Source organism: Phocoena sinus, chromosome 2 (genome assembly GCF_008692025.1).
Source record: "Phocoena sinus isolate mPhoSin1 chromosome 2, mPhoSin1.pri, whole genome shotgun sequence".
NCBI classification, from domain to species: Eukaryota; Metazoa; Chordata; class Mammalia; order Artiodactyla; family Phocoenidae; genus Phocoena; species Phocoena sinus.
Genome location: NC_045764.1, coordinates 101,918,611 through 101,932,468, shown reverse-complemented (window position 1 = coordinate 101,932,468; position 13,858 = coordinate 101,918,611). Strand labels below are relative to the sequence as shown.

General features: G+C 39.6%; 1 protein-coding gene across 2 annotated transcripts in view; it reads left to right on the top strand.

Moving 5' to 3' along the window:
- Positions 1-13,858, top strand: part of SUPT16H (SPT16 homolog, facilitates chromatin remodeling subunit) — a 33,478-nt gene that overhangs the window by 3,555 nt on the left and 16,065 nt on the right. Inside the window, exons 2-6 of one of the 2 annotated variants that reach the window (XM_032623154.1) lie at positions 9,384-9,476; positions 10,505-10,675; positions 11,325-11,477; positions 12,040-12,186; positions 12,591-12,742. In XM_032623154.1, coding sequence (XP_032479045.1) covers positions 9,384-9,476; positions 10,505-10,675; positions 11,325-11,477; positions 12,040-12,186; positions 12,591-12,742 — 716 coding nt within the window. The remainder of the gene's footprint in view (positions 1-9,383; positions 9,477-10,504; positions 10,676-11,324; positions 11,478-12,039; positions 12,187-12,590; positions 12,743-13,858) is intronic. The other variant, XM_032623155.1, reaches the window with a different exon arrangement.

The following is a 13,858-nucleotide window of genomic DNA, read 5'->3' as shown; positions in this document are numbered from 1 at the left end:
TGAGAACTGCTCCGAGCGGAAAGGGTTTGCAGCACCTGTCTGTTCTGCTTTAGAGAACCCCAGGTGATGGTATTGGATCATGAGCGTCAGCTGGGGGCTTCTCCTCTGTCTTCTTATACTTACAGGGTCCATATTCAGGGCTTCCCAGCCTTTTCATGATTGTGATTGTTTTTAACCAAGTGATAGAATTACTACTGCATAGGGTACAAGGAGGGTAGGTTACCCACCATCCTGGGGTCCCAGCTGCTTTGAGAGCTGAGGAAATACTGTATCCATGCACACCTATAACTCATTTGAGACCTACCTATTAGGACATCCTGCTGTGTGTGTGAACCTTGACTTCAGTCATCTGCCTTTTAACCCAAAAGAGTTCCTAAAAAATCAGAATAGCAGCTGTTTTCAAAAGGAATGCTGATCCATTGCATTCATTCATATGGTGCTGCACTACTGGTCAGGACTGAGGAGTGAGTGGCTCCAGCCTCAAAAAGGAAGTTTGTGCCTGTGGAGAAGACTAATAACCTATAGTGTCAGTGTTTCTCTTGAGTGGCGATTTCTGGCTCTTTGCTGATTTTTGTTGTGGACAAGTTTCTTGTTCTGGATTGCTCTCTAAGACTAGGCAGTAATCTTTTGTGGCTTAGGAAGGTTCTTTAAAATATGGGCAATTTCCATACTACTTTCAACAGGTAACGGCTTGCTTCTACCCATCTTGGTTCATTATGGCTCATTTATCTCTGGCGTGAGCTAGAGAAAGGTTTCTTGAGTGAAGTTTCTTGTGTGAAGAGGAAGGCTAGATGGAAGTAAATGCCTGGGCAGGTTAGGATTCATTTATTCTTGCTTACTCAAATTTTTATTTATTTTTTATCACTGTTACCAAGTGCAGTGCCTGGCATGTAGTAGGCACTCAGTGAATGATGGTAACTTGATTTCTGAACTCTCATGCATTCCTTTCTTGGTTTGAAGGGATTTTTATAGAGACTGTACTCAGGGTGATCATAAGTCCTGCCGTTCCTGAAACTGTTCACCTGTTGTACATATGTAATTAATGGCATACTTTTTTATTCTCAAAATTGTCTCAGTTTGGGTGATGAATTAGATCGGTGTCTTAGCTATAACTAGAGACTTCAAAAATGTTTCGTGTTTTAATACAATACCCGTTTGGTTCAAAGGAAGATAGTTGTTCCTCTGCTGCAGTATTTCCGCAACTTTTTATCATTCCAATACCACCTTCACGATTTTTTCCGATTCCTTACCACTTACATTATTCACCTTGCACTTTAAAAAATCAGTTTTAATCAAATAATACATACATAGGTTTTCTTTTTTGGGAGGGGGGGCGGGTACACGGGCCACTCACTGCTGTGGCCTCTCCCATTGCAGAGCACAGGCTCCGGACACACAGGCCCAGCGGCCATGGCTCACGGGCCCAGCTGCTCCACGGCATGTGGGATTTTTCCGGACCGGGGCACGAACCCGTGTCCCCTGCATCGGCAAGTGGGCTCTCAACCACTGCGCCACCAGGGAAGCCCCATACATAGGTTTTAAAAAACCAAATAGTTCTAACAGCCTTAACAAAAAACAGTCACCTGCCCCAGAAGCACCCACTTTCCAGTTCTTCACTTTCTTTCATATTTTGAAGTAATATCTATATACTGCTATTTCTTGATTTATCAGTTGTAGATATTAACTTTTGTTTTGATAGATTAGGATTGAAATTTAACTGTCCTATACCATCATATTCATTCCAGCTTCCCTACCTCCTGACACTTCCTGTAAATTTTCTTCTTGACACAGTTATGAAAAATTTCAACATACAGAAAGGTACAAGAAATTTCCAGTAAGAACCCATGTACCCCCACCTAGTTTACACAATTAATATTTTATCATACTTGCTTTATCACATATCCATCCCTCGTGATAAGTTATTTTCCCCAAAAAGTTTAGTAAACTCAGTCAGTTTACATTGTTATGCTCATGCAACTATTTTCACTGCTGAGCGAAGCAGTAGAATACAATTAATTACCTTTCCTTTTCTCTGCAGTTTTTCATTTTTCATGGTATTAATGATTACTTCAATTTCTCTCCTCTTTTAAATGTCTCTAGCCCTAATTTTTTTCCTGCAGATCTGTCATAATCTCATCAATTTTTATTCTAAAATTTTCACACTCATCAGATATTTTATTAATTCTGTGTTTGTTTTTTAAATACCGCCAACACCCACCCACCCACCCACTCAGCCTTACATTATTCTGCTCTATCTGTACGGGTTGCTCTCTAGGCCTCTTGAAACTTGGAACTTTCCAGTGTCCCCTGTATCCTACAGTCCATGTCTTGATTTTTTTTCCTTTGTTTTGTTACAGCATTTCTCTAAGAGCTTCTTAGGAAAGAATACAGAGAATAGATGTTTCTTGAGCCCTTATGTGTCTTAAAGTTTTATTCTGTCTCCACTTTTGGTTAATAATATAGTTCAGTGGGTATAAAATTCAAGATTGAAAATCTCTGAGAGTTCTGCCCAGAATTTTGAAGCTATTTGTCAGCCTTCAAGCTTTCAGTCTTACATTTGAGAAGAAGGCTGATGTGATTCTATTTCCTGTTCCAGTATATGTGGCCTATTGTTCTCTGTAAAACATCTCTTTATTCCTTGTGTTTTGAAATTTCACTGCCCTGGTATGAGTCTTTCCCCCCCACCCTCTTTGCATTGAGTTGGGAAGTGGGGGGCCATTTTAGTCTCAAGACTCACATCCGTCAGTGCTGGAATTTTGCATTCATTGATCATTTTCTCCCCGTTTCCTCAGTGATCTGGTTTATTTTCCCCCTGAAATTCCCATTTAGTAAGATTTAGACCTTTTGGCTTAAATTTATTATCTTTCCATTTCATTTCCTGTCTCTTTATCTTCTACTTCCAGATACTGTTTCTTAACTTTATTTTACCACTTTTTATTGAATTTTTTTTTCTAAGTTCTTTTTTGTCCCCTATTCTTTTCTCGTTTCATGGATGTACTATATTTATTTCTCTTATAGGGGATGTTTTATTTGATTTTTATTTTCTGTCCTCGGCCATGCCTGTTTCCTCTGGATTTCTTTGCTTTCTCTCTTACATGAAGGACACTTCACAAAAATCAAAACGAGGCTTGGCTACCCATTTGTATTAAGAATAAGGTAATAAGAAACTGGTGGGAAGCTCTGCATGAATAGGGTCTCTCAACTAGTAGAGAGGGGTTACGACAGAGTGAATAGGTTAGCTTGTTCCATGGAGAACCCCCGGATACTGACAGTATCTGAAGTATTTTCTCTGAATTCAGTGATGCTCAAAGAAAAGTCCTCTGATTCTTGTCTTTGGGGCAGTTGTTGTCATTCAGAAAACAGATTTTCATTTAGTTCCTTAGCATTTAGTACTTGCCTTCTGCTGAGCCTAGTATCTAGAGCCTTTTTGAGCTCCTTTCTCCAGAGAATAAATTAAGTCTCTTTGAGGAAGGATTAGGAGTTGTCTCAGGGCTTCCGAGAACTGGAGACTTAAGCTTGCTGACCAGACCTTCTGTTCTTAGCTCTGAACTTATCCGTGTTCAATATGTCCCTTTCCCCTTCTCTCACACTTGGTTCCTCCCGAGCCCTGAGCCCATTAGGGCTCTATGAGATACGCACACTTAACATCAATATCTTCCGGCTGAGAATGCTTGTCAGGCACTTAGTCATTTGCCACTCTCTGTCGTCTTTTCATCTTCCAAAAAATTCTTTAACCTTAATACATCCAGAGAACATACTTTATATCACTGTAAGTGGACAATTGTGTCACTTACCAAAAAATAAAAAATTGCTGTTAAAAAATAAAGATAATGTAAGCACAACTGATATTATTAAATTGTAATTTTTTTTTAGGTTATATATATATATTTTTTTTTAGGTTATATTTTTAAAGGTTATATTATTCCATTTATAGTTATAAAAGATCGGCTGTATTCCCTGTGCTATACAATATGTCCTTATAGTTTATTTTATACATAGTAGTTTGCACGTCTTAACCGCTTACCCCTATTTTGTCCCTCCCCACTGGTAACCACTAGTTTGTTTTCAATATCTGTGAGTCTGTTTCGTTATAGTCACTAGTTTATTTTTTAGCTTTCGCATATGTTATATCATACAGTATTTTTATTTCTCTGAATTTTTCCCCTAAGCATAATACCTTCTAAGTCCATCCATGTTGTTGGAGATGGAAAAATTTCATTCTTTTTTATGGCTGAGTGAAATATTCCTCTGTGTGTGTGTGTGTGTGTGTGTGTGTGTGTACACGTATGCCCCACATCTTTATCCATTCATCTGTTGATGGACACTTAGGTTGCTTCCATATCATGGCTATTGTAAATAATGCTGCAGTGGACATTGGGGTGCATATATCTTTTTTTCTTTTTGGCTGCGTTGGGTCTTTGTTGCTGCGCGCGGGCTTTCTCTAGTTGAGGCGAGCGGGGGCTACTCTTTATTTCGGTGCCTGGGCTTCTCATTGCGGTGGCTTCTCTCGTTGCAGAGCACGGACTCTAGGCGCATGGGCTTCAGTAGTTGTAGTGCGCGGGCTTAGTTGCTCCGCGGCATGTGGGATCTTCCCAGACTGGGAATTGAACCTGTGTCCCCTGCACTGGCAGGCAGATTCTTAACCACTGCACCACCCCATATATGCCTACTGGGTAAGGGCTCATTCTGAAGCCAGACTGCCTGGGCTTGAATCCATGACCGCACCACTTATCGTGACCCAACCTCTCTGTGCTCCAGTCTCCTCCATCTTCACATCTATAAGTGTTGCTATGAGAATTAAATGAGCTAATGTGTATAAGGTACTTAGAATAGTGCCTAGCCCACAGTAACTACTGTGTTTCCCATTATTATTAAAGACTGAAATGCAGAAGAAACACAGGCAGAACACTGTTTGACATAAATCATAGCAATACTTTTTTTGGATCTGTCTCCTAAAGTAAAGGAAATAAAAGCAAAAATAAATGAGGTCTTGATTTGGGGTTTTGAATGTGATGATGCATACTACAGCTAAAGTTTTATTGTAGATTACATACAGAAAGTGCTTTCTCAGTAAATACTGTTCCCATCTGAAACACCTGTTTCAGCAACACTTGAGTGTTAAGTGGACCAGACAGACTGGAAAGTGGCAGGCTTTGGAGACAGAAAGGGGTTGGTGGATGTTGAGAGTCTGCACACCAGGGGTCACTGCTGCAAAATGGTTCATCTAGAAAGTCCAGATTTGACAGGGGCTCAAGTCTGAGTCCTAAAGACCTCCCCAGCAGAAGAGGTCACATGGGAATCTGGAGTTGGTTAAGCAGCAGAGTTGAGCTCCAGCTGCCTCTAACAGCCAGCACCTGGAGCTGACTGTAGGCCTGGCCCTGGGGCAGTGGCTGCCAGCCTTGTGGCTTCTCTTTCTTTTTGCCAGCCCCCCACCCCGACTCCAGTATTTTAGAACAAATTCCAGACACAAGTTAATCTGAAAATATTTTAGTATTATATATAACTTTATTATAACATTACTTTGGTAACTTATCATGTAAGTTTTACAAGCAGATTATTAAAAATCTCCCACAGTTTCTGAAGACTGTTTGCAGATGTAACCTGTATAAGGCATTTGTACTCCTCATAAGGTTTGAAAATACAAAGTAGTGCCCCAGATTTTGCTGTGAAAATGTTTGGCTTTACTGTAATCCTTTTCATTGAATCACGTTGTAAGAGAAATTTTATTTAAATTTATTATCTTTAGATATTCTGCTGTTATTTATTTTTTCTGATGTTAGAGCCCACTGGTGTTTGTAAAGAATCAAGAATGAAATGGTCAAAGCACATGGGTTCCAAGAGAAATTAGGATTCATCCTCTTACCTTTTTGATGGGCAGTAGAAAACCAGGCATTTTATATTCATTGAAATCCTGGAGATTTTGATGGATTTGTTTCCCCTATCTTCATAAAAAAGCTGACTACGTGGGTCTTTTTTTCCTCTCTCCCTATTTTCAATTATATTGAGATCCCTTTATATGGTTTTCCCATATTATTAATGATTAAGTTACATAATTATATTATATATATTTTTTGGCTGCGTTGGGTCTTCGTTGCTGTGTGTGGGCTTTCTCTAGTTGCCATGAGCGGGGGCTGGTCTTCGTTGTGGTGCGCAGGCTTCTCATTGCGGTGGCTTCTCTTGTTGTGGAGCATGGGCTCTAGGTGCGCGGCTTCAGTGGTTGTGGCGCACGGGCTTAGCTGCTCCATGGCATGTGGGATCTTCCTAGACCAGGGATCGAACCCGTGTCCCCTGCATTGGCAGGCAGATTCTTAACCACTGTGCCACCAGGGAAGTCCCTCTTCATATACTTCTAAAAAATTTATTACTGTGTATTTTGAATTTTCGTACGTGTTTTTTTTTGCTAAAAAATTTTGACTCAACCAAGATTTCAAGTATCAAAAAATACTAAAAGGGACTTTTTGGTTAGTTTCAGTGGTGTTTTTTGTAGACAGACGTTTAGGAAATATATGTCAGTAGCCAGAACACGTAAGCGTTAAATATAAGGGAATACGTGTTGCTAATTTGGGGAGGTTATCAAGGTACTAGTAATTCTAGCGCCACAGAATCCCATGGTTGGAATGCATGTAGCAAAATTTGGGGGAGGAGAGAATATTTGATGCCAGAGTTAGTGTTAATATATGTTGTAGGAATCGTAACACAATGGTTCTCAAACTCTTTGATATCAGGACCCCTTTACATTCTTAAATTATTCAGGTCCCCACAAAGCATTTCTTTGTATGGGTTGTATCAAGTACCGAAAGAAATTTAGCTTCAAACATACATGAAGCTGGAAAAGGGAGAAATTTTAATAACCTTTTCAGATAATTATGGATATTCTTTATTATTACTACACTAAAAGTCTGGAAGTGGTAATCTCTTGAAAGTTAGTTGTAATATGGAATCTAAAACCACAGCAGTGAACTTTTCATACTCAAGTTATGGGTCTGTCTTGCACCTTTGATCCTTTACCCATAGATGATTTTGTAACAAGCATTGCTTATTTGGAAAATATTGGTTCCCTCAGTTGTACAGATCTGATAAATGTACACATTTCATTTTATGATATTGGAGAATCATGTATGTTAATATCACCACCGATATCAGAAAAGTCTTAAGTAAGTAGAGAAGCTGTCAAGTTCACAGTGGTGGGTACAAGTTTGTCAAAATTTTGATTTTTGCTTGAAAACTCGAATTTCATCATTGACAACATGTTTGTCATTTGTTTTCCTTGAAGTGATAGGCTCACTTAATTCATTTTCAAGAAAATGTATGCCAGATGCCCAACTCTGTTTAAATGGCTAGTTCAGTTTGTTACTCAAGTAATTACACAAGTGCTTTTCCTTGAGACAACCATCATACTTCAGTTTGCACACAGAAATGCTTTGTGTGTACTTCCCATTTCTTTATACAGAATATTAAAAAGACATATACTCAAGGGTTAGGATTTCATAATATTAATCATTTTTACTGTGTCAAGGACATTTTTTAGTGAAACTGGATTTGTTTCCTATGAGTGTGTGATAGTGAAGGACATAGTTTGTTGCCACTGCCTTGGTGCTGGAACAAATGGTTATCTGCATGCGAAATAATGAAGTTAGGCCCCTTCCTCACACCATACACAAAAATTTACTCAAAAAGGAGTCATAGATCTAAATATAAGAGCTAAAAGTATAAAACTGTTGTCGAAGAAAGCATAGGTAAATCTTCATGTCCTTGCGTTAGGCAAAGCCACCTTAGATATGACATCAAAAGCACAAGAAAAGAATTTGGACTTTTTTAAAATTAAAAACTTTTGTGCTTCAAAGGACAACATCATTACGAAAGTGAAAGAAAACCCACTGACTGGGAGAAAATAATGCAGATCATATCTGGTAAGAGACTTATATCTAGAACATAAAAATAACTCTTAAAGCTTAGTAATAAAGCAGTAACCCAGTTACAGAATGGGCGAAGGATCTGAATACACACTTCTCCAGAAAGGGTATACGGCTCATCAGGAATCATGTGAATGGGGACTCAGTAGCCATTAGGCAAATGCAAATCAAAACTACAGTGAGATACTGCTTCATACCCATTGGGTGGCTATATAAATAATAAAATAATAAAAAAGGTAACAAGTGTTGGTCAGCATGTGGAGAAAGTGGAACCCTCATACGTTACTATTGGGAATGTAAAATAGTGCAGGCACTTTAGAAGACAGTCTGGTGTTTCCTCAAAAAGTTAAACTTAGGGCTTCCCTGGTGGCACAGTGGTTGAGAGTCCGCCTGCTGATGCAGGGGACGTGGGTTCGTGCCCTGGTCCGGGAGGATCCCACATGCCGCGGGGTGGCTGGGCCCGTGAGCCATGGCCGCTGAGCCTGCGCGTCTGGAGCCTGTGTTCCACAATGGGAGAGGCCACAACAGTGAGAGGCCCGCGTACCGCAAAAAAGAAAAAAAAAGTTAAACATAGAGTTACCATATAACGAGCAATCCCTCACCTAGATATATACTCAAGAGAAATATGTGCACACAGAAACTTCCGTGAATGTTTATAGCAGAATTATTCACAGTAGCCAAAAGATGGAAACAACCCATATATCAAACAATTGATGAATGGATACAATGTGGTATATCCACATAATGGAATGTTACTCAGCAATAAAAAGGAATGTGGTATTGATACATACTACAACATAGATGAACCTTGAAAGCATGTTAAGTGAAAGAAGCCAGACACAAACGCCACATATTATGATTCCATTTATATGAAATGCCCAGAATAGACAAACCCTTAGGGACAAATGAGATTAGTGGTTGCCTAGGGCTGGGGGGAGATGGATAATTATTGCTAATGGGTTTTTTGGGGGAGGATGAAAATGTTCTAAAATTTGTGATAGCTGCATAACTAAATACACAGAAAACCACTGAACAGTACACTTAAAGTGGGTGAATTGTATGTGAATTCTGTCTCAGAAAGCTGTTTTAAAAATAGAGTAGGGTTTCCCTGGTGGCGCAGTGGTTGAGAGTCCGCCTGCCGATGCAGGGGACACAGGTTCGTGCCCCGGTCCGGGAAGATCCCACATGCCGCGGAGCGGCTAGGCCCGTGAGCCGTGGCCGCTGAGCCTGTGCGTCCGGAGCCTGTGCTCCGCAACGGGAGAGGCCACAAGAGAGAGAGGCCCGCGTATCACAAAAAAACAAACAAATAAAAATAGAGTAAGTGATGGCTGTGAGGTTGCCAGGCAAACATGTACCTTAAACTTAGAATTTCTGTTAGGAAAAAATTACACATATCTTGGGTAAATACTGAAGTTTGTATTCCTATTTTGCTAGTGTGAAAGAAAATGAACAAATTACTCTACTTTTCAGAAAGGAGAAGATGAGTATGCCAACGTTGATGCCATTGTTGTATCAGTGGGTGTTGATGAAGAAATCGTTTATGCCAAATCAACTGCGTTACAGGTGAGAAATTTACAGCTGTGTTTAGCCCTGAGAGTCATTGAATCAGCTACTAGACTGTTCATTATCATAGCCACTAGCCACATTAAAGTTTTAACTTCTCAGTCCTAAGTCTCAAGTACTCAGTCAGTAGTAGCTATCATGTTAGACAGAGGACATACAGAATATTTCTGTCACAAAAAGTTCAGTGAACAGCACTGATTTAGAACATAAGGAAAAAGGAAGAGAAGTATATAAATTAGGATGGATCTAACTTTAAATAACAGAAAAATCTAAATAACAGTGGGTTAAAAAAAATATTTCTTTTTCTCTTAGATAGTCTTCAGGGACCCAGGTTTTTTCCCGGTCTCTACTCTGCCATCCATAGAGTATAGCCCTTGTGCTCATTTTGCAAAATTTGCTGCAGCTTCACCCTTATATCTGCATTCTGAGCAAAAAGAATGGAGAGAGGGAATAAAATGGGAGACCCTCCCTCCTTTTTTAAAGAGACTTTCTTGAAGTCCCACAGAATACTTATAACTTATTGGCCCAAATTTAACCTAATGGTCATGCTTAGCTGCAAGAAAGGATGGGAAATAGGGTCTTTGTGCTGAGCATTTTGCCCAGCTAAAGGTCATGAGTCTCTTTGAGAGAGAAGATATGAGTAATTGGTAGGCAACTAACAATCTTTGGGGAGCTAGAATGCACAGTTCCCTGAGGTGCTTCTCTGTCTCTTGTTTTATGCATTTCTGTCCTACTAAACAGTAATATACTTCCTATAAACACAAATTATCCAAGCGGTTTGATGGTCTTTATTATGGAATGTTTCAAACAAATAAAAGTAGGTAAAAGAATACATTGAACTCCTCCTGTGTACCCATTACCCAATAAATTGTCAACTCCTGACCAATCTCATTTCATTTGAATCTACATCCAGGTTCCCCATTCCACGATTATTTGGAAGTTAATTCCAGATACCTTAATTTATAAATATTTCTGTGTAAGTACATTAATTTTTTTGTATCTGTACACACCGTTGTCTTTTCCCATAGACATGGCTCTTTGGTTATGAACTAACTGATACTATCATGGTCTTCTGTGATGACAAAATCATCTTTATGGCCAGCAAGAAAAAAGTGGAGTTCTTGAAACAGATTGCTAACACTAAGGGCAATGAGAATGCTAATGGAGCCCCTGCCATCACACTGCTCATACGAGAAAAGGTCAGAACTAATAAAGAAGGTGTCATAAATGTGAAAGAATGTTTAAAAGTGATAAACAGAAAAGCCTTCTAGGAATTTAAAAAATACAGGGGAAGATTTAGCTGACTGTCATTTGTTAGTCAGGAAGAAAAGAGTTCAGTAGTCCTGTCAGTTCTGCAGTAAGACAAATGGGTTATGAAATTCTGGTGAACACTAACTTTATCCATTCTTGACACTGTCAACTTGTTTGTTTTAATCTGAGTGCCTTAATTAGAACAAATAGCTTTTAAATATCCTTAAGGAAAATGAGGCATACCTCATTTCCAGTTTCTATCAAATGTACTCTTTTTTGTTATACTGCCCACTTCTCTTCTGAAAAGATTTCTTCTCAAAATGTTGTTCACCTTTGTATTTGAGTTTCTTAGCTGTTCCTGAAGAAAAAGAATAGCCTTCTCCGCTTATGTGGTACTTCACTTAAGCATATAAAGATATCCAAAGAAATTTTGCGTTACCTTTTGGTGTGTTATAGTCTGCCCTAAAGAAGTAGGTAGTAGAAGGGGAAATAGAATTTATTCTTTCTGTAGTTTAGAATATTCTCTGCCTAGTACTAGTAGAACATAGATGTCTAATTCTGAAATTGAACCCCTTTTCCTCCCTGTGGCACTGATAGAATGAAAGTAATAAGAGCAGCTTTGATAAAATGATTGAAGCCATTAAAGAAAGCAAGAATGGCAAGAAGATTGGAGTGTTCAGCAAAGACAAGTTCCCAGGAGAGTTCATGAAGAGCTGGAATGACTGCCTCAACAAAGAGGGCTTTGACAAAGTAAGAATACTCTTGGAAATAGGCACATTGAGAGTTGAGAAGACAAAATTGTGAGGAGCTTCCATAACAGATAATGCAGAGAACTTGTTTTGGGAAAGCTATATATTCATTCACATTTCCATTTGTCATTCCCTTCGGCTGAGCAGTAAGGCAGTTTTCTTTCCAGTTAGGAATGAGGCATTCAGGAGAGAGTTCAGGTACTTCAGAGGGAAACTGAGGAAGATCTCTTGTCCAAAAAAAATTTTGTTTTGTTTTTCTTCTCTTTCCTGTCTGCCTTCCTTCAGCCTTTATGGAAACCTCAAGAGAGAGGCATTTATATTTACATTTTAAATGATACATTAGTTTAATGCCTCTTAGACTACACCAGTGACCTGGTAAAGAGCTCTTTCAGATGTTTATTCAATCCAAGAAGAAGAGATTTAGATATTCTGCAGACTGCTGATGAGTAGTTTGCTGTTAAATAACCAGATATCATCACTGATAATATTTGACTTGGGGGAGAGATATTTCTTTAGCAATTCCGTATCTGCATGTTAGAAACTGTTTATCGCTTTGATTGCAGATAGACATCAGTGCAGTTGTGGCCTATACCATTGCTGTAAAGGAGGATGGAGAGCTCAATCTAATGAAGAAAGCAGCCAGCATCACCTCTGAGGTCTTCAACAAATTCTTCAAGGAAAGAGTCATGGAAATAGTCGATGCAGATGAGGTGAAAAGAGAGGGGGGCGTCTTTTTACTGTTTTAATGAAGCAGAAGTAAGTCTCTCCCATGCGGCGTTTTTTGGTGTGTGTTCACCTTCCTTTGATACATAAGTTGGTGTGTAATTGTGCCAGCTCTCTTTCAAAATAACTATAAACCTGCACTGTAGTTTCTGGAGGTTACCCAGTATTTCACTTGAGAATTCCTTGAATAGCTGTGAATTCCACATATTCTCTAAATTTGCTTTGCATGTACACCAGTATGTTAAGTGGTGCATAAACCACTTCGTAAGACTTCTGTAGCATCCTATATGATATCAGGATATATGTTATCTTCAAATGGTGATATCCAAAAACCCAACACCCCTCTGCCACTCTCTAGTAAGTATTGTTTTATTTCTGGGTATACTTACAGAAAGTTCGACACAGCAAACTGGCTGAGTCTGTGGAAAAGGCCATAGAAGAGAAAAAATACCTAGCCGGGGCAGACCCTTCTACTGTGGAAATGTGTTACCCTCCTATCATTCAGAGTGGTGGCAACTATAACCTCAAGTTCAGTGTGGTGAGGTAAGTAGGAGAATTTCAAAATATAACAACAACCAGAGCATTTCAGCCTTTGGCCTGTTTTTTTTCTTGGACTCATTCTGGAATTCAAAAAAGTAGGAGGAGGGGCTTCCCTGGTGGCACAGTGGTTGAGAATCTTCCTGCCAATGCAGGGGACACGGGTTCGAGCCCTGGTCTGGGAAGATCCCACATGCCGCGGAGCAACTGGGCCCATGAGCCACAACTACTGAGCCTGCGCATCTGGAGCCTATGCTCTGCAACAGGAGAGGCCACGATAGTGAGAGGCCCGCGCACCGCGATGAAGAGTGGCCCCTGCTCGCTGCAACCAGAGAAAGCCCTCACACAGAAACGAAGACCCAACGCAGCCAAATAAATAAATAAAATGAATTTATTAAAAAAAAAAAAAGTAGGAGGAGAAAGAATAATCATTAGCCTGCTTTTTACATTATCTTGTTGTCTTATTCTATGCATATTTTAATTTTATTTCACAGTTACTCATTTCTTACTTGAGTATTTGATTGTAAGCATTTTCCAGATGATTTAAAATGCCGAGAAAAATGCAAAATGTTGAAAAAAAATCTTATTAGATATATCATAATGTAATTCCCCTTCTGATTTTTAAAAAATACTGTAAAGAGGGGACTTCTCTGGTGGTCCAGTGGTAAAGAATCTGCCTTCCAATGCAGGGGACGTGGGTTCGATCCCTGGTTGGGGAACTAAGATCCCACAAGCCGCGGGGCAACTAAGCCCACGCACTACAGCTACTGAGCTCGCGCGCCTCAATGAAAGAGCCCGAGTGCTGCAACTACAGAGCCCAGTGCTCTGGACCCCGTGCGCCACAGCTACAGAGCCCATACACCCTGGATGGAGCCCACGCACCACAACTAGAGAGAGAAAAACCCGCACAGCACAACTAGAGAGAAGCTCGTGCGCCACAGCAAAGAGCCTGTGCCACAACAAAAGATCCCGCACGCCTCAACAAAGTTCCAGCATGCCGCAACTAAGACACAATGCAACCAATAAATAAATAAATCCATACATACATACATACATGCGATGATGTTATAACCATAGGCTTTAAAATAAATAAGAAAATAAAAATTAAAATACTGTAAAGAA